At 48.4% G+C, this 21,300-nt stretch overlaps 3 protein-coding genes across 3 annotated transcripts; all 3 read left to right on the top strand.

The window, feature by feature from the left end:
• Positions 1-5,519: 5,519 nt before the first annotated feature.
• LOC4340712 (gibberellin-regulated protein 5) lies at positions 5,520-6,307 on the top strand. The gene is made up of 2 exons (XM_015786238.3): positions 5,520-5,611; positions 5,716-6,307. The coding sequence occupies exons 1-2, from the start codon at positions 5,540-5,542 to the stop codon at positions 5,974-5,976; spliced, it is 333 nt and encodes a 110-aa protein (XP_015641724.1). The 5' UTR covers positions 5,520-5,539; the 3' UTR covers positions 5,977-6,307.
• Positions 6,308-16,359: 10,052 nt separating this feature from the next.
• LOC107277353 (basic blue protein) lies at positions 16,360-17,462 on the top strand. Its single transcript, XM_015786539.3, has 2 exons — positions 16,360-16,655; positions 17,133-17,462. The coding sequence occupies exons 1-2, from the start codon at positions 16,442-16,444 to the stop codon at positions 17,369-17,371; spliced, it is 453 nt and encodes a 150-aa protein (XP_015642025.1). The 5' UTR covers positions 16,360-16,441; the 3' UTR covers positions 17,372-17,462.
• Positions 17,463-18,548: 1,086 nt separating this feature from the next.
• On the top strand, positions 18,549-19,401 carry LOC107276512 (cell number regulator 11). The gene is made up of 4 exons (XM_066311493.1): positions 18,549-18,774; positions 18,868-18,939; positions 19,024-19,241; positions 19,357-19,401. Exons 1-4 carry the CDS (start codon positions 18,549-18,551, stop codon positions 19,399-19,401), a joined length of 561 nt encoding a protein of 186 aa, XP_066167590.1.
• Positions 19,402-21,300: the final 1,899 nt, after the last annotated feature.

Genomic DNA, 21,300 nt, shown 5'->3' with positions numbered 1-21,300 from the left:
AGCTTGGGCCGCTGCTGGCTGCGACGGAGCAGCTTGGGGGACCAGCAGCTGACTTGTCGAAAGGATCTCCGCCCTGGTCTGAAGTGCCCTCGCCACTGCGGTCGCCTTCGCCACGTCATTCACACTCGGCGCCTGCTCAGAGGTGGCAGGGGCCGAAGGCAGCAGTGATGGTGTCGGCGTCGAAGCGGACGGTGCCGTCGCCGAAGCAGACGGTGCCCCTCCAACCTCGGCGACCGACGCCGAAGGCTCCGCTCCTTCTTCGGCGGCCATGCCCACTCCGGTGTCGCTTTCCTTTCGCCTTGTAACCTTCTCCTTCGCGACCTTCTTCGGTGGCATTCGCTCTTAGTGGTTTCGCTCGGAGGTCCCCACGGTCGGCGCCAGCTGTTGTCGAAACGACAACCGCATACGTCGAAAGACGTGGTTACTCAACAGTGGTTGGGAAAGAAACGAAGTGTATTAAATTTTTAATTTTACTTGGGATCCCCCCATTACATGGCCCTAGGGGACTATTTATAGCCCCATTACATGTTCTTACTAATAGGGTTTAGGTTATACGGGGGAATTTACATGGTTGCCCTTATGAAAGAGACGTTTACAGGGTTACATAATGTCAAGGGGACTTATGGGTCCTTGATGGGCCGTCAGGCGACCGCCGGCCCTATAGCCCCTAAGCTTGATGGGCCAAAAAGGCTTCTTCGGCCCTTGCGGGGGCGAACTGGACATGGCGAAGCCGTCCTTCTTCGCTGGATGCCAGGGCGAACTGGCTATGGCGAAGTCATCCTTCTTCGTCAGGTACTCACGCGACCCTTCGCCTCGCCTCATCCTTGGTTCATAGCCTTCGCCACGGGTTTCGGCAAATTTGGTCGAAGGGCCTCATGCCATCCGCCAACAAGTATAGTTAGCAACTATTGTATGAATTGGCTATTAGATTGTCTATAAATGAATTGGAGCCAATAGTGGGGCTATACTATTAAACCTGCTCTTAGATTAAACAAGAATCTATTGGTGTCAGGTGACACCACACCTAACACAGTTGATCCGCCCCTCACCACAAGTTTGCTTTGCTCCCGTCATTAACGATGGCTCATCATCCTCCTCTATTCTCATGGCTTCGACGTCGCCATGAGCGCCTCACCGCCTGCTCATGTCCACGACCCAACACCGAGCCGCCGCCTCCCATGACCATCCTTCTAAATCCAGCGATCTTCCCTCTCTTCCCCCTCCCCCACCCTTACGGCCTTACCCCTAGCCATAATCGAGGACCCTAAACACTAGCTCCATTACTGTTTGTAGGGGGTCACCAGAACTAAAGGAGAAGGGGTCAACTGTAGAATAAGAGCTTGGGTCATCAGAGCACGGAACTCAAAGCAAATCATTAGGTAAGAAAAATACAAGATTTTAAACTTAATTTTCTATCGAATACATTTTAGTTTTTTTTTACGCACGGGGAGGACAATCCACAAGGTTACGCTTTGCCTCACGGGAGATGTGCATAGCATATTATCTACTACCACACGGATTAAGGTCCCGGGGTTAAAGTCAGAGGTAAAACAGTACCGTGACTTTGGGGTATTTTCAGTTGTCTGGTTCACACGAAATGGACGAGATCGATCACTATAGTAATTGCGCACAGTATTTTTCACTGTTTTGTACTGTTGCTACAGTGAAAACTGCAAATCACTGTTTTCTACCATAGTAGTAGACTCATTTTATCGTGCACCTCTGCTTTTTTCCTAAGGCAGAGGATCCAGATCTCTACCACACATATGGGTGTATTCGCTACTGGAGGTTCCCAGCCGGGAACAGTGCGTGCGAAAAACGGAGCGGTCCATTAGCGTGTGATTAATAAAGTGTTAGCTAATTTTTTTTAAAAAAGGATCAATATGATTTTTTAAGCAACTTTCATATAGAAACTTTTTTAAAAAAAACACCGTTTATTAGTTTGAAAAGCGTGCGCGCGGAAAACGAGATGGAAAAGATTAGGAACCAGCAGTGCCGAACACACCCATACTCTACTACTTCGTCCATCCCATAATATAGCAACCTAGAACCGGATGGGTCACTTTATAGTACAACGAATTTAGACATGACATGAAGCATGTCCAGATTCGCTATACTATGAAGTATCTCGTCTTATACTAGATTGCTATATTATAGGACGGAGGGAGCACTACACATGCTGGAGAAGAAATAAATAAACATAATTCGAAATTAATCAGACGCATATACAGTAGTAAGACCATATTGACCGGGAACCTAAACAATAGGGCGCTAATCGTGATTCACCTGATCTGCAATGGCCGAAATGCGCATCATCGATCAACAACGCCCTCTGCAAAGGTCACCAAAATGATAGGAATCTACACTCCACGGACGACGATCGTCGCCCGTGCATTGCAACATTGCGAACTCAGCTGGAGTACGAGGGTCCGTTGGCACGGCTCTAACTTTCAACTCCAACTTATCTAGAGTCGGAGCTGTACCAAACGATCCATATTTTCTGTTTTTGGAGTGAAGTTAGTAGAGCTACTCCTAAAAAATAAACTACAGGTGTAGAGCTGGGTTTTTTCTGCTCCACAGCTCCACTCCAACCCAAAAGATCCACTACCCTTTAATTTTTAACACATTCACATAAAAATGTCACTGAATTATCCCAAGCTCACCTCCTCCCCACCCCCCCCCCCCCCCCCAAAACTTAACTCCCACATGTGGGCAAAGGCAGCGGGCCGATGGTGACGCTCCTGCGGTGACGGCGGGCGATGCGAGCAGCGACGGCGCACGGGTGGGGTGCGCGGGCAGCGGTGCTCCGGCGGGGGCGGTCGGCGCAAGCGAGGACGACGTGTGAGCGGCGCACAGCCTGTGACGGGCGGCACGCTGACAAGGGCGGATGGGTGGTGCAGGGGAAGTAGCGCGAGGCCGGCGTGCGTGGAGACGATGCTTGGGCGGCGCACGGCCGGCAGCAGGGATTCCTTTTTTTCAATATTTTTTAGATCGGGAGCTAAAAGCTTGTCAAACACTTTTGGATGGGTCTCCAACTCTAATAGGAGCTAGCTCCAACTGAAATAGCAATTTAGAGCTAGGAGTTGAAGTTTATAGCCCTACCAAACACGGCCCAAGACTTCTTGAGAGAGAGTCGGCAGTGAGGACACCATCGATTTGTCCCGGAGCGCTCTCGCGCGGATGACAAATCGACAAGGCAACGAAGGGTTGCAGTTGTAGTAGCAGTAAACAGCAGCAGCCACCGGCCACCAGTAATCGTCGTCCCATACGCCGAGCTGTAAATACTTTCCCCAAGCCCACCTGCCGCTCCCCATGTTACCCTCCTCTCCCTCCCGCAGTCGCAGGCCAGCCAAAAGCAAAGCCATTGCCTGCCGACCACCGCCGTCTGGGCCCCGAAACACTGCATGTTCGTCGTCGTACCGTCGTACGCAGCCCCCCACCACGTGGATGCCGGAAAGCCGGTGACGGCGGCGTAGCAGCAGCACACACACCGCCGGTCGCGCCGCGGATCTAGGCTCGCGCTCGCGTGGCATGCATTGCAAACGGAAAGATCGAGAGCAGGGTTTCATTTACCGCCGGGGCCGCGGTTACCGCGCCCCGGCGGTAAGCACGGTTACCGCACGGTAACCGCGGTAACCGCGACAAACCGTACAAAATTTATCAAAAATTCAAATTATTTTTCAAATTTATTTGAATTTGACGCGGTTACCGCGGTTTACCCCTTACCGTACCCCCGCGGTAAGCGCGGTAACCGCGGTAACCGCGCGGTTTACCGCGGTAAATGAAACCCTGTCGAGAGAGCGTTTGGACTTTTGGCGTGCGAAAAGCCCCCAGCAAAACAGGGAGATTTTGCCGGCTGCCCTCGTGCCCCGTGCAACCGAAATTTTGAACAGCTCTGCGACGACGAGGGACGCCTTTTTACTACTATAGTACAAGTACCTGAGTATATATACAAGTTTTTACTTTTTACTACTACTACTACATGGCGAATTGAACTGCTGCACGAGTGCACGACAATCTGTAGGGTAGAGAGATGGGGGAGTCCATGTGCCGCAAGAGCTGTGGTGAATACAAACCTGGAACGATCCATCATCCATGTGCGGTGCCCGCAAGCTGTGGATACGAACCGCGCATGTGCGGTGCCCTCTCCAGGAGTAGAATGGAGTACCAGAACTAGTAGCTAGTGGAGGTGCACTGGAAAAAGGGCATCAGCATGTGCCGCCGATCTAGTGGACGTAAACTACGGAGTACTATTACTTATAGTATATGACCCACTCACCGATTTAATCTAGACTTGGAGTAGCATCTCACCACCTCGTCGTGTTATTTTTTTGTTAAGAACAGTTACAATAGCAGACTATTAGCCAGCTATAAACATATTTTAATGAGATAAAATATGAGAGAAGAGTAGTGGGCTACAGACCTGTAATCAGCTGTAGCACGGACTCTAAAACGCAATGTGTATATGACAGATGGGATCATATATTAATAAAATAATAAACAACTATTGTATGATTTATCTATTAAATTGACTATAGATAAATTGTAGTTAGTAGTAGGCTATAATATTAAACTTGCTCTTACATCTCCTCGGGTTCGTTTGATTCCCGGTATTAGAGCAGGTACAATAGCAGGCTATAAGCCAGCTGTAAACATATTTTAAAAAGATAAAGGAAGAGAGAGAAGAGCAGCGGGCTACAGATTTGTAGCCAGCTGTAGCACGGACTCCAAGACTGTGTTATGGTAGGTGGGATCAGATATTAATAGTATAGTAAACAACTATTATATGAATTGACTATAAATGAATTGGAGCTAGCAATGGGCTATGCTATTAAACTGGCTCTTAGAGTAGGTACAATAGCAGGCTATAAGCCAGCTGCAAACATATTTTAAGGAGATAAATGAGGAGAGAGAAGGACAGCGAGCTACAGATTTATAGCTAGCTGTAGCACGGACTCCAAGACACGGTGTGTGTATGACAGGTGGGACCAGGTATTAATAGTGTAGTATGTAACTATTGTATAAATGAACTATTAGATTAGCTATAGATGAATTGGAGCTAGCAGTTAGCTATACTATTGAACTTGCTCTTAGTCGTTACCTCGAAACTCGAATTGCCCGCCCAAAGCTACCCAAAAGGAGTATCGTACTGGTCCACCACGGCCGGTGAAAACCTCTACTACTACCTGTACTGGAACTATTAATGCAGAGTGGTTTTTTGATGTTTTTCATCTGTTCCCGCCACCACCAACACCAGCACGACGCAATAATGGACAGAGCGAGAGCGGTGCGTTTCCAATGCCCACTATGCCAGTGCTACGGCCCAGCTGCGCGCCTGCGCCCATCGACCGGTTCACGCGTCCACTGTGGCGCGTCACATGCCCCAACCCCAACCCCATCACCAAACACCGCACCTGCACGCACAAATCTTTACTCCTCCACGGCTCCACACCAATCTCGCCGTCCTCCCCTCCTCCTCCTCCTCTATATAAACACCACCCTAAGTCCCTAACCCACCCAAACACCACCGCACCCACCAATGGCGTCCTCCACCAAGATCCCCTTCCTCCTCCTCGCCGTCCTCCTCCTCCTTTCCATCGCCTTCCCATCGGTAACCTCACAATCTCTCTAACCTCTCCTTCAACCTGATTACTATATATCTTGAATCTTGGGTTAATCTTGACGTTCTTGTTCGTTCTTGTTTCTCGCGTGCAGGAGGTGATGGCAGGAGGGCGCGGGCGCGGCGGCGGCGGCGGCGGAGGGGTGGCCGGCGGCGGGAACCTGAGGCCGTGGGAGTGCTCGCCCAAGTGCGCGGGGAGGTGCTCCAACACGCAGTACAAGAAGGCGTGCCTGACGTTCTGCAACAAGTGCTGCGCCAAGTGCCTGTGCGTGCCGCCCGGCACCTACGGCAACAAGGGCGCCTGCCCCTGCTACAACAACTGGAAGACCAAGGAAGGCGGCCCCAAGTGCCCCTAAGATGCATGCCTTTTTTTCTTTCTTCTTTTTTTTTTGTTTTTTTACCGTATGATTAATACCTCCTACTAGTTCTACTACATTGGTGTGTCACTGCCTCACTGACACTGGTTTAGCTCATGGATCCGGTTGATTAGTTAATTGGTGGTGGGTTTTATTGCTAGATCTGGGCTTATAAGTATTAGTTTATCCTGTTCTAGTAAGGTTGTTGGTTGGGGGAATGTGTGCGAGAGAGGAGAGTGAGGATTCGTCAAAGCTGGTCAAAAACTTGGATCCCCTCTCCCTGTAGTGATTGATTGATTTGCTACTACTGGAGTGTGCTTTGCCGGAATCATTTGGTGCTCTGCTCACCCAGCATTGAAATTTGAGACAATGCTTAGTATACTTAAGTACTGGAGTAGTATAATTTCATTCGCAAGCTTTGTTGTGATCTTGTTGCGTGCACCCCCCGCGTGTTGAGCTCATCTCAAGAGATCGAATGGCTGTCTGCTTACCGATCAGTATCTTTTCTGTGCTGTGTACATCGATGTAGCCGGATTTTAATTCATTTTCTAAAAAGAAAATCAGTATCTTTTCTTTCTTCTTTTTCTTTCCTTCAATTAAGGTACGGCTGATTCCATGAGTTTTGTGCATATGGGCTGACCGAAACTAAGTTGGAATAAGTTCATTTGATATCTCTTAACTTGATACCAAATCCGATTTACGCCCTAAACCGAAAACCAGATACAACCACCCCCTTAACTTATAAAACCAGTGCAAACGAAGTTCTTCGGTACTATTATCTCTAGTTTTGGCTTACGCGGTACATACGTGACTAATTTAACTTGATCTTTGTTACACGTGGCTTTTTCGTGACAGTTTTATTTGGAAAAAAACAAAATTGAAAACTAAATAATTGACACAAAATATGGTCAGTCAAACTAAGATAAAGAAAAATAATGGTACCCACATGTTGGTGGTCCTATTTTCTCCACCCATGGCGAGGGGACAGCGCGGCGAGCCGCTGCCCATGGCGAGGATGCCGTCGAGGTCGGGGGGTGGCGCGTAGGACGGCGGAGACGGGGCTCGAGGACGACGAGCAAGTTGGAGAGTGCTGAGAAGGATGGGGACAGAGTGGAGAGCATTGTCCTCGAGGGAGTCGAAATAGATGAAGGGGAGGAAGGAGGTGGAGTGGACGAAGTGGCAGAGGCTGCGCTGAGAGGGGTCCGGCGGCTAGAAGGGGGAGTGTGGCATGCTGTGGGAGCAGGGAGAAGAGGGGCCTGTATGATGCGGCGGCAGCTGACATGGCGAGGGACGGTGGTGCGAAGACAGAGGAGACTGGGAAGAAGAAGATGAGGTGTGCATCCTCGAACATGTTGCCATCGTCATCGTCAAAGCAGGTGGGGAAGTAGGAGTGGCGACCAAGACAGTAGTGGAGCTCGGTGGAGAAGGCGTGATGATGACGGCGGAAGGAGTTGGGAGCGCCGAAGCTGTGGAGATCGGCGTCGGCAGCGGATTTCCGCCACCGCGCCGCGCCGCTCTGCTCACCCTACTCCCTTGGGAGAGGATAAGATACATAGAAGTGGGGATGAGGTGGAGGAAGTAGGTCCACTGATACGTGGGTTCTACTATTTTTCAATCTTATTATTTGACTGACATGCGTGCTCACATATTTTGTTTATTTGTTAAATTGTTAGATTTTGCTTCATGTGCCACGTCAGATAAAGATAGAGTCAAAGCGCCACCTCAGCTGAAACCACCGTCCACCGTCCAAACCGCCTTCGGAGTTAGTTTACACCGGTTTTGACCGCTGTATTTGGTTTTTTGGTTGAAGGATAAAAATTGGATTCGTCAAAAAGTAAGGGACCTCATATCTATCCTACATGGGCCGACAAAAACTACGACCAATCTTAGCAACTTTTGGGCCTCTCGGCAGTAGGCCATTGGCTGTCTCTGTTCACGTCTTTCTAGCCTTCTGGCCGAACGCTTGGAAACCAACTCTTTGATGGTCCATCATATGGAGACACAGGCCGCGGCCCACGGCTCATCCCAGCTTGCAGGAATAAGTTCACTTGGTGCCCCTCAAAAGTGATTGAAATCTAATCTGTGACCCTAAACCACAAAACCGGATATCTTGACCCCCCAAACTATGGAAACCGGTGCAATTTGACTCCCTCAGCGGTTTTGGAGGGCGGTTTCGCTAACGTGGCGGTATTGACCGGGTCTCCTTTACACGTGGCGTTGACGTGGCGTTAAGGTGGCATTTAGATTAAAAAATATATGTGGGACCCATTTGTCAATGACACAGAAAATAGATTGTGGGACCCACGTGTCCCTTCTCTCTCCCCTCCCTCAGTTCCCTCTCTCTCCTCGCCGTTCCCTCTCTCTCTCCCGCGGCAGGCGGAGATGGTGGCGAGGGGCGGAGGCGCGGCGGCACCTGGGCTGAGCTCCACTGCGACGAAGACGGAGGAGACCACAGCGGCGGTGGCGGGAGGCACACGTGGCGGGGTACGGCGAGCTCGGCCCGGCAGTGAGAGGACGAGGGGAGTCGGCGGCGGTGCGAGCGGCGGCTAAGGGACGGGGGCCGGCGGCGGTGGCGGGAGGGCGGGCAGGTGAGCGCGGCGGCTTGTGGCAGTGGGAGGACGTGGGGAGCCGGCGGTGGCAGGAGGGCGGGCGGGCGAGGGCGGCGGCGGCTCGTGGCAGAGGGAGGACGAGGGGAAGCGGCGGCCGAGGTATCCGAGTTCCTCTTCGGCCGCTTCGCCGCTGACCACGCCGTCATCGCCATCTCCGAGGTATCCAAGTCAAAGTCGAAGTCGCCGCCGCGGCCTGCTTCTCCCGCCCGCCGCCGTTCCCCTCGTCCTCCCATTGCTTCTCCCGCCCGCCACCGCCCGCGGGCTGCCGCCGCCGCCGCTCGGCCGCCGATGACGTCTCGATGCCGGCTGCTGACGACGTCTCGATGCCGGCCGCTGGGTGATGCGGGTGGTGGTGGTGCGAGAGGAACGGCGAGCGGCCGCCGCTTCAGCTCCAGCCCACGGCCGCCGCCGCCGCCGCTCGCTCCCTGCGGACGGCCGTAGGGGAGAGGGAGAAAGAAAGAGAGAAGAGAGGGAAGGAAGAAGAAAGGGAGAAGATGGCATGTGGGGCCCACATGTTAGTGGGCCCCACAATTGTGTGTGAATGACAAATGAGTCCCACGTATAACTTTTTAATTGAAATGCCACCTAAGCGCCACATCAACGCCACGTGTAAAGAAGACCTGGTCAATACCGCCACGTCAGCGAAACCGCCCTCCAAAACCGCTGAGGGAGTCAAATTGCACCGGTTTTCATAGTTTGGGGGTCAAGATATCCGGTTTTGTGGTTTAGGGTCACGGATTAGATTTCAATCACTTTTGAGGGTCACAAAGTGAACTTATTCCCAGCTTGCACGATTCCTACGAGGAATAAGTTCACCTACCGTCCCTCAACTTTATGTCGAGTCTGTAAAACATCCCTTATGTCCAATACCAGAAATCTCCCCCCCTAAACTATACGAAATCATGTAGAATAGGTCCTATGGCAGTATAATAGATGGTTTTACTAACGTGGCATCCTAATCCGCAAAGAGGGAATAAAAAAATTGTGGGGGTCCATATGTAAGTGATAGAAGAAAAATGTGGGGTCCGCATGTCAGCCAATCGTCTTTCTTTTCTTCCAGCCCGGGACAGCTGGCAGGAGAGGGGGGCGTCGGCGGGAGAGGCAGCCGGCCGCATCAGCGGGAGAAAGGGGAGAGGTCGCCGGCCGTGCCGGCGGGAGAAGGGAGAGAGGAGGCCGGCCGCGCTGGCCGCGCCTGTGAGAATAGGAGGAGAGGCGGCCGGCCGCATCGACTGGAGAAATGGGAGAGGCCGCCGGCCGCGCCGGCAGGAGAAGGGGGATAGGAGGCCGACTGTAACGCCCCGATTTTCGTTCGGGATTAAAAATCATTTGATAATGCATTTCCTAGAAATTAAATAAAAAGTTAAGCAATTTATTCAAGTGAATTAATAGAGGAAATTAAAATTTCCTTTAAAAATTATTGGCCGGGAATATTTTGTAATATTCTTTGTGCCCTAATGTACTCTCCATAATTTTCCGTGAATTTTCGGAGCTCGAGAAATAGTTTAAAGTCACGAAGATCATTTAATCAATTAAATAAAAAGAAAACCAAATAATTTCCCTCTCCTCCCTTCGGGCTTGGCCCAAAATCCCCTCCCCCTTCCCGGGCCGCGCGCCTCCTCCATCTCTAGGCCGGCTCAGGCCTTGAGGGAAGTCTGCTTTGCCTCCCCAGTTTCCCTCCTCTCTCTCCAGCCGACGTGTGGGACCCATGGGCCCCGCCTGTCATCCCCAACCTCCCTCCATCCCAGCCAGCAGCCGCTCGTGGCCGCCATTGCCGCCCACGATGCCGCCGTTTTCGCGTCCTCCCGTTCACGCGCTCGCATCCGAACTGAGAGCAACCGCATCCCCTCCACCTCCTCCACTCTCCTCCCCCATTTCCCCCAAAAACCGGCGCCGGTTTGCTCCGCCACTCGCCCACGTCGCCGGCGCCTTTTCCCCCTTCAAATCCGCCTCTCCCGGCCACGTTCTCCCCCTCCGGGACCTATATAAACGACTCACGTGCCTCCCCTCATCCGTTTTCCCCTCTCCCCGAGCACCCCGCGCCTCCTAGCCACCTCCCCACCGTGCTCCCTCTCTCCGCCGCTCCCCGGCGAACTCCAGCCGCCCGCCACCGCTGTTCCTGTCGCAACCGCGCTGCGCCACCGCCACCAAAAGCTGCACCGCGTAGTGCCACGCCTCGGCCGCCGCACCACCCCTTTATTTGGTAGCCCGAGCACTGCTTCCACCGTCGACCCCGAGCTCCACCACCGTCGGTGCCCTCCAGCCGCGCGCTACCGCCGGTCCCGCCGCTGCCGTGCTGCGCCGCATCCACCGCCGGCTTCGACGCCACAAGGGCAAGCCTGGCCGCCGCCTCATCCCTCCCATTCACCACCGGAACCCCCTCCCACCGCGGAGCCGAGCTACCTCCGCTTCCACAGCGCTCCAGCCGCTCCTTGCCGGTGAGGGGGACCTCGCCCGGCCGTGCTGCTGCCTCTGGCGCGTTCGCAGTGCTCGCCCTCACCTCGTCCGCTGCTTGGTCGTCGTCTTCCGCCGCTCCAACTCATCCTCTAAGTTCGCCGGTGAGCCCCACCTCTCGTCGTCGCCATCGGCCTTCATTTCTAGTCACCCCGCATCGGTTCTCCCCAACCTAACTCCCTCTTCTCCTTCCGCAGGTCAAGGGCGACCTCGTTCGCCCTCCGTCCTCGCCAGCCGCCATCGGGCAATCGTCGTCGTCGTCATCTTCCTCCGCGTCGGCCGCCGTTTTCGGTGAGGACCTCTCCTCCCTCCCCTTTTTTTTTCCCGTCACCCTTTCTTGCCGGCTGCCGCCTCTTGAGGTGCATCGCCGTCCCCTGTGCGGGCCGCTGTCCTCCGGCTGCCCGCCGTCGTTCCGCGTCGCCGGCTGCTGCCGCCGGTGGCTGCATGCCGCCGCCGCGCCTTGGCTCGGCCGGGCCGGCTTTGTGTCGCGCCAGTGCCCCTGGCCGCCGCTCCCCTCGGCCGCCCGATCAGCTCGGGCCGATCTGGGCCGTCCAAATGGTGGACGTGCGCCCGAGGCTGCGGTGGACCGTGTCCACCGTGCGCCTGTCCCCTTTGCTCACTGACGTGTGGGGCCCGCGTGTCGGCGCCGGCGCCCCTTGCTGACGTCAGCGAGATCCATTTCCTTTGTAAAAATAAATAATAATTGCGCAATAATTCGTAAATAATTATAGAAATTCATTTAAATGGCTCAAAACTTCTAAAATTCATATCTAATTCATTCGAACTCCGAATTGAGCCATTCAACTTGCAAAATTCATCTAAAATTGAGGTCTACATGTTTGTTTAGTTTTTATGTACTGTTTCCTTGGTCTTTATTAGAGTTTTTCCTCGTTTTGCGTGCCAGCGTGTAGAATCCGTCGTTTCGGAAGTCCGCGGTCGCGAGGAAAAGAGTTCGGAAGATCAAAGTGAGGAAGCAAGGCAAGTCACACATTCCCCTTGAGCATGTTGATCCTAATTTACAAATGTTTTACTGTTTGCAAATAAATATGCATGTTTTGCTAATTACACGGGATCAGGGTTTTACCTATCTGCTCGCTTGTGCCATGTTTACTTGATATCTGTTCTTTGTCAACCTTGGGTAATGAATCGACTAGCTCATGTTACTTATGTGACCTAGCTAGAACTATATGCTTAGCCATGCTTAATTACCACTAGCTCAGTTGATGGGATAACTGCAGTATTAGACCTTTTTAGTATCAGAGTGAGCTGCGTGCTCGAGACACCTGGCCATGCTTCATGGTCGTAATTATCCAACTAAAATGCGACTGAATGGTGGGCTGTGGGTGCATGGTTTTGCTGGTCGCACCCATGGCAGTTAAGGACCGGTTCGCGGGATGCCCTGGAAGAACTTATCGTACTTACCACAAGCCAGCGTGGGCAACGGCTGGGCTTGTAGTGTAGCTTTCCTCTAGTCGACGCATCCAGGCAAGGGTGGGCGTGATGGAGCGGGGCGGGCCCTGCGACGGCCTCTGTCGCTTCCGGATTCACCTAGGCACGAGAGGGGACTACCCGTTGCCCGCTGGGGACGGGGGTGAAACCTGAGGTGTGGTGTGCTTGGCTAGAGGGGGTTATGCGAAGGGTCCTGTCACGGCCTCTTTCCGGTATGTCGTGGTGGCATGTCGGCGCACGGAAACGTGTCGTGGGGCTGTGTCTTGTGGGTACAGTTGTACACCTCTGATCAGAGTAAAACTATTCGAATAGCCGTGCCCGCGGTTATGGGCGGTCGACCAGATTCACCGTGATTAGTCTCACACTTAATAAATCGACCTAATACACTGTAGTTTAGGTGGGTTGGTTGGGCCTGTTCAACGTGGTGTAGCGTTGATCAGTGGAGATTTAATGTTACTTTAATTACTCAACAGTTTTACTGTTTTGCTCAATAAAATGTTTTACAACCGCCTTTATGCAAATAGCCACAAACCGTCCTTGTATCCCTTTGCACGTCTGCATCATTGGTGTGGCTTGCTGAGTACGGTGGTTGTACTCAGCCTTGCTATTATTCCCCCTTTTCAGAAGTGTAGTGTTTCTGAGCTGAAGACGAAGTTAGAAGACCAAGGCTCAGACCCCAGTTGAGTTTTGCCTGTGGAGTGGAGCTGAAGCCCCGCTAGGATCGCCTTTTTTCCGCTGCTGCTGCTTTTGTTTCGGTGTGAGGACTAAGTGCCTCTTTTGTAAGTATTTTACGCTTTATTTACGTTTGGAACTGTTTATTACTTGTCGTTTTGTGTACCCTGGCTGGTCCTGGACAGGGATTTAATACACAAAATAGTCTGGAAATTTGGGCTAAATTTCTGGGCGTGACACCGACTGCCCTGGCCGCGCCGGTGAGAGAAGGGAGAGCCCACCGCCCGTGCTGGCGAGAGAAGGGGGAGAGGCTACCTGTCGCGCCGGCGGGAGAAGGGGGAAATGAGGCCAGCGGGAGAGTGGGAGAGAAGGAGGGGGAGTCGTTGTCATCGTCTCCCAGTGAAACCCCAAGCGCGTTGTCGTTGTCCTCTTCCAGCCTACTTCACCCATTGCGTTTCCGTCCGCTGCGCCATCCTCCTCTATGGCGTTCGCTGCCGTCCTCTACACTCCACCCCCGCCACAGCGCTCCGCCCGCCGCCTGCCAGCTTTGTGCGCCGCTGCTTCGCTCGACACAGCGACACCGCCCCGCTTGCCCTGCTCATGGCATGCGAGAGAGAAGATAGAGAGAAGTGGAAGGAGTGAGGATGACATGTGGGCCCCATAATTTTTTTATTTCCTCTTTACTGATTAGGATGTCACGTCAACGGAACCATTTATTTATACTGCCATAGAACCTATTCTACACGGTTTCGTATAGTGGGGGGGGGGGGATTTCTAGTATTGGACATAAGGGATGTTAGACAGACTCAACGTAAAGTAGAGGGATAGTAGGTGAACTGAGCCCATCGAAAATCTAGAACCAAACTCTGCTTTACTTCCCTACTCTTCCTCTCAACAAAAGAGACATATGCTGATTTTCTCAATACTTTTAGTTCATCTCCTTTTTTCCCCTCAATTCATCTTCATCCCGTGTAAAAAAAAATTACCATAAGATACCATTTTACGATCGGGATACTGACAACATTGGTCGTATGTGTCCCAGTTTTATCTCTCTTTTATTCTCTTTCCTCAAATCTTATCATCCAGGCAGTCGATATCGCAAGCAATTAGGATATATTTAAATATGAGACTATTCGCCCGTCGTGGATGTAGCAAATAACTATTTACCACTGAATCTATATATTGTAGGTATATGAAGGCTCATAAATTATTGACACATGTAGTTAAACATCAAATTAAACGGCAAATAGTTAAATCTGCTAGCAATTAGATCTGCCTCAGTGGCGGATTTAGGCCTCTTCTGTGGGGTTGGCTGACCCATAGCTTTTTGAAAAAAAAAATCCTATAAACCTTAATTTTCATGTATGAATCCAAAAGAATTTAGATACATGACCTCACTTAAATACAAACCACTAGTAATTGACCCCACAGGCTTAAATTCCTGGCTTTGCCACTTATCCTACTGATGATATAATAGAATTGAAGAGGACTTGGCACATCTGAGGGCATGATGCACTTGCACGAATGGTGAATGTATCTGCTCCAATCACCGTGGGAAAATGAGATTCCAGCCTTATCTTATATTTATATGTCAAAATTTAATTTCTGGGACTTAATTTTATAGCACTTATTTTTAATAAATCGTTAAAGACACCAATATAACAGTTTATTCACGAATATTATTTTTTTTTGCTAATAAGCTGAACGAATAAATATAAGCGAAACGTTTGCACTCTTTTTTTTTTTTACAAAATGCTTCCCTTATACAACAATTGATCCATACCCCCACAAAAATCATTTATAGAAACGACTTGCGGTGGGGAGAATAAATATATTTACATCGTAAGACCTTTGAATTGGTTATTTAAATCCAATCCCCATTGTGCTACTGCTAGGTCTATATATTAATTCATGGTGGTTTTAAATACATAACCTAGCTATATACTCAAACGTGCCACCCACATGTCACCAGCAGCGACGAAATGGCAGGCAGGAGCAACACATCTCTCCTTGTTTATCTATCTGTATCTACCAATTGTCAGCGGTTGGGCGCTGGCTATACCGTCGACTACGGATCGGGTCGGCTTGACGATTAACTAGTACTCTCTCCGTATTTTAATGTATGACGCCGTTGATTTTTTAACAAACGTTTGACCTTTCGTTTTATTTAAAAAAATTTATGTAATTATCATTTATTTTATTGTGATTTGATTTATCATCAAATGTTCTTTAAGCATGATATAAGTATTTTTATATTTGCATAAAAAAATTAAATAAGACAAATGGTCAAACGTTGGTTAAAAAGTCAACGCCGTCGTACATTAAAATACGGAGGAAGTACTAATTCGATCACACGCCTAAGAAGAAGCTAATGTGAATGGCCTAACTTCCCGCCAAGATCGGAACAAATTGCAATTTTTCGCGCGCGATTCGAGGCATATCATCACTGCATCCCGTGGTCAACTGAACACCCCGCGAGTGTATTGGCGCCAAACACGTAGACGCTGACAAGAAATCTAATGACAGCGACTAACTTGATCCAGGACTAAATCAGGTCTGACTTGAGCACGCACCTTCGATCGTCGGTGGCGTGGCGAGGCGATCGAGAGTACTATCAATTTTTCACGCTTTTATGGAAGTCAAATTCTCCGAGAAAAATGATTTAAATTACAAGCAGATCGATGTTGTCGCCGGCCAAATTCCCTCCTAGTCCCAGGGCCTTGTGAAAAATATATCCATTTCTCATTTATTATTGGCAAAATTGGTTATATAGCATCGAAAGTTCACGTTTTTGGTATTATAGGACGATACTAGGATATGTCCCATCTGATTGTAGGTTGCTTTATTCTGAGACGAAGGGAGCAGTTTACAACATTTCAGCCGTTCCCTGTAAAATTCTGTGTTTCAAACGGATCTTCAGTTTTCCATACTTTCACACTGGGCTCAATTTCAATTCAAAATTTATTTTGATTCACGGAAATGTTTTCTCTTTTTATTTTTTAAAAATATTTTCTGTGTTTCTTTTTGTTTGAAATTTTGGTTTCCCAGGATTAATATTCTTGTATTCCGGGATCGAAGAGTCCTGCTTCCACGGAAGAAGCTTCATCTCTGCTGCCGCTATGCGTGCTCTCGACGTGCCAGCACGTGCTGCACTGCGTCGATTTCGCGGGCTATATATACGCCACCACACGAGTCAGAAGACACACACACACCGTGCAAAACTGTGCTAAAAGCTAAACTGGTGATCTCCTTTGTAATCTCGTTTGATTTGAGCGAGCGAGAAAATGGCGGTGGCGGCGGCTCGCCGGGGAAGAGGCAGTGCAAGCGGCGGCGGCGGCGTGGTGCTCCTGTGCCTTGTGGCGGCGGCGCTGCTGATGGAGGCCGTCCCCGCCGCCGAGGCCGGCGGCAAGACGTACTACGTGGGCGACGCCGCCGGGTGGGGCCGCAACCTCGACTGGTGGCTCGCCGGCAAGACCTTCTACGCCGGCGACGTGCTCGGTAAGTGCACAAGTTAATGTCAAAGCTTCATGCATAGATCCATTGGTGTGTGATTGTACGTATGTTTCGAGAAGCTTCTGATAGTTGCATCTTCTTTCAGAATTAAAAACTCTCCTAAATATATAGAGTAGTTTTTTATCCGTGACTTGCTCCGGTCCAATAAAAAGTATCTCGAGGTACCGATATCTCACGGAACCAAATCATTTCCGATCGTTGGATCTAACAATACCCATCCTACCCAGCTAGATGCAACGATCAGAAACGATTTAATACCGTGAGGTATCGGTACCTCGATATACTTTTTATTGGACCGAAGCAAATCTCTTTTTTATCCAATACAGAATTCGGAAAAGGAATTAGTAACTAGAAGTTAGGTTTCACAACCTTTACAAGTTCTTAGAAACTGACAACCAATTAGTTATTTCTCAATTTTAAACTCAACGAAATAGGGTACATGACTGACTCATGGCTATGCAGTGTTCAAGTACAACAAGGAGTACCACGACGTGGCGGTGGTCGGCGGCAAGGGGTACCGGCGGTGCAAGGTGCCGAGGAACAAGGACACGGCGGTGCTGCGGACCGGGTACGACCAGGTGACGCTCCGGCGAGGGAACAACTACTTCATCTGCGGCATGCCGGGCCACTGCGACGCCGGCATGAAGCTCGCCGTCAAGGCTCTCTGCTTCTTGTACTGTACTGGCTCTCTGATGATCTGATCAGCTCTGTGTGTGTGTGTCCCCTGCACGTCCCAGGTTGAAATGGTTGATATCGTGGTTTTCCGCGGGAATCCTTTGCTCTGTTCTGTTCCTGCGTTTTCCAAACAGGGTTTTGACCAGTGGTGATGTGGTGTGTGGTGTGTGGTTTGCTTTTGGTTATGAGTAGAGTAGCAGCTGCTACTACGTCCGTTTTAGATTATAAGTCGTTTTGACTTTAATCAAAATCAAACTACTTTAAATTTAACTAAGTTTGTAGACAAATATAGTAATATTTATAAAACCAAATTAGTTTTATTAGATCAATAATTAAGTATATTTTCTTAATATATTTATTTTGGGTTAAAAATATTACAGTTTTTTTTCTACAAACTTAATTAAATTTAAAATAGTTTGATTTTGATCAAAGTCAAAACGACTTATAATCTGAAACGGTGAAACAGAGAGAGTACTAGCTTGTGTGATGAGATGTCATGTCATGAGTAAACCTCAGGTGGATTCATGTGAAAAAACTGAGTGAAAAAAAAAAATCCTTTTACTTTAGTCCTGTTTGGTTCCCAAGAAGGTTTGGGTGTTTAGCTGCAGCCCAAAAATGGTGGAGTATTGTTAATTCTACCTAACGGAGACTATAACAGATTCTACTAGACGTTGACTTTTACTTGGGCAATTTGTGGTTTTTAAGCTAAACTTTGTCAGTGCATCTTCCATACTACTATTAATTGGGATTACATCAGGTGCTTTGTGCGGTGATCATCCTACTCACTTTGAATTTGGACGTAAAGAAGATTGACGAACAATTTTGCCCCTTTCATCAAAGGGTATATATCACGAGACAACATCTTTGTGAAGGTTTTGTTCCAGACTTTTCCAATGTGAAAACACAGGCTGTCAGGAAAGGTGAACACTGAACAGCTTCCATTTTTCACATCCACCCAATATATATGATAGACAAGAAATCAAAGACTAACAAGCCATGGAAGGTCCAAATGCTGCCAGATGCTGATCGAGCATAGTGTTCTCAGATAGAACGATTCAAAGCAGAACATGCCAATTGAACGTTGGATTCTCAGAAATACCAGTTCAAAGACACATACAAACACAACACTAAGCGTACATCACCCCGTGTGATAGGAAAGCGAAAACCAGCAAAATAACATAAACTGCTGGCTCTGAATTTGACATGTTCTACATCAAGGCACTGCAATGCCACAGCCATATAAATAGCAGCAGGATCAAAGGTACCAACTGCTCAAACTACACAGGTATAACGCTTGTATATTACCTTGAGACACAGATCTCAGTCAATCCTCCTACCTTATATCACAGATTCTCAATCAGCAATACTAACAGCATGTCTGGGGAGTGGTCAGTTAAGCTCTTCGACTGCTTTGGAGATAGCGGAACCTGTATGCAAAGCTGTTTCTCAGTTGTTCTTGCACCTCTTATACATGGGTTTCCAATTCTTCATGTATGATTTCATTTCTTTTGTAACTACACAGGCTGCTTGACTTGCTGGTGCCCCTGCATTACGTTCGGTCGCATTGCTGAGATTGTGGACAAAGGCTCAACATGTAGGCATATTAACTTATCACTTCGCGCTTTGGTTCAAGCACAGAAAACCATCAATCTTGTATGCTGACTCTCCCTGTTTCCAGCGTGCTGCATGCACGGGACCTTGTATGTTTTGCTGGCGACAATAGGCTGCCAATGGCTGTATGCTTGTACCAAACGATCCTCAATGCGGGCACAGTACAACTTGCAACAGTCGCCCTGCTTGGACTGCTGCGTCCACTTCTTCTGCGATAGTTGTGCGCTATGCCAAGAATACAAGGAGCTCGAAAAACGCGGCTTCAACATGTCCAAAGGTCTTCTTGCTCCCTCCCAATTCTTACTGAAAGAACACAAAAACAGGGAAGAAAAAAGAAGTGGATGTTCACAAAGACAGATGTTCATGACTAATCATGATCTTGATCATTATATTTTTACAGGATGGGAAGGTAGCAACAAGATGGTTGGGTGTGTACAAGGCATGAAACCACCACGAAAGCAAAGAATGTGATTTTAGGACATGTATAGCTCCAACATTTGCTTTGTGCAACTATGAGCACTTTTTCTTCAATTGCTTTCTATTAATATTCATTTACCAATGTTTCCCAAGTTCTACAAAAAAGGAAAATAAAGAATTTTATGTTAGTGAAGATTGGCACTTTCTTTTCAGTGGCTTTCTATCATCATTTCCCAAAATTCCCAAAGTTGCCATGCCATTCAACAAGGGAAAAAAAAGGCACATTCATGACCTTTGCTAGATATTTGGTTCTCAGACTGTTAAATTTCATATACATTTCATTACTCCATGAATTTCGAGCTTTGCTTTAGCATGCGTCCATTATCGTCAGGGGATGCGATTAGTACTAGCTACTACTAAATATGTATACATAAAATACAAAATAAACTGGATATCAGAATTAAAAGATTTCATTTCATTTATTTTGGGGGATTAACATAGATTTTCCCCAACCAAATGTCAAATACTTCGCTTGAAGATTCATAAACCTTACTAGTTGTACCGAAACACATCCTATTTGGAGTTCCATTTATGTTCCAAGATCAGCAGGCAACACATATTCTGTGATTGTGAATTGGGCACCACAGGTTGCATTGTAAATTGCTTTGTAGTTAATCTCTGACTTTAGTCCACCCTCTGTGATGTTCCAATTCTCAATCGGAAGATGTCTGCTAAACATAACAAACACCACAAAAGGTTGAAAGATCAACAGTCTTGATGTGCTTACTTTGAGACCTGCAATTGCATCTTCTCAACAGTTCATATGGGTTCTGAATTCCTTTCTCCATGCCATGGTGACTAAACCCCAACTCTGCATCAGCATCTCACCTGTAGAACTCATAGAATTTATTTTGATCATATGCATTACATCACTAATTTCTTTTGTCAAGTCTTTGCAGCAATCCTTTCACACTAGAATTTCATGTAGTCATTATGCTAGAAGTATCCGCATAAAGGTTTGATGGTTATAATCTGCCAATACCAAACTATCTGGTGGCATCCAAGCAGTTATTGAATCAAATATCCTTGAACATTTGCAGGTCATGAACTCAATAGGACCATCTTCCCATGCAGACAGATGCCTAATGCCTTTGTAGCAATGCAACTCCCATCACATCCATCAGTAATCAATTTGATTGATTATGAAGTGCAAAAGTGTTGAATACTCTTCAAATGAATAAATTCAATAAGATGAAATGGATCACAAACAAAACTCCACACAAACTTATCAGCGGTTATCATCACTAGGGTTTTCCCTTTCAAAAAGTAAGGTAATTTTGGTGGGCAATGAAATTCCGAAATTTCGGATATTTCAAACGAAATTTTAGCACATATTTACTAAATTTGAAGAAATTATGATCAAATTCACAAATATTTGAAAAAAAAAACTGAAAATTTCACTTAAAATAATTGCTTGCCGGATGGGGGACGAAATTCCCGAAATTTCGGTTCAAATTTCCAAAATTGTGAACCGAAATTTCCATCCCTAATTCATCACTAAACAACACCTTGTAAAACTTCTCTCTTCCCTCTTCCCTATTCTTAGCACTATCCAACCGCGCTGCTTCCTCATCGTCGTCCTCCTCCTTTATCTCAATCTCACCTCTCCTCCTTTCTCCTTTTCTCCTCCAAATTCTCTGCATGCCGCCGCTGATTATACTCATGCAGCCCCATCTGCATCAGCTCCCCGAGCCTATCCTTCGCCACTACCTCGGGATCCTTCTCCCTCAGCTCTAACCCATCATAACCCTCCCGAGCACCACTGTGTGTATCTTGTATGCATAAATGATATGGTCTTTGACAAATCCCCAATGAAATCTTATATGCAGATACTATTCAGGTAACATACTGGCTTCAGTTCTGAGCA

Source organism: Oryza sativa, chromosome 6 (genome assembly GCF_034140825.1).
Source record: "Oryza sativa Japonica Group chromosome 6, ASM3414082v1".
Taxonomy (NCBI): Eukaryota; Viridiplantae; Streptophyta; class Magnoliopsida; order Poales; family Poaceae; genus Oryza; species Oryza sativa.
This window is presented reverse-complemented; position numbering and strand designations above follow the sequence as displayed.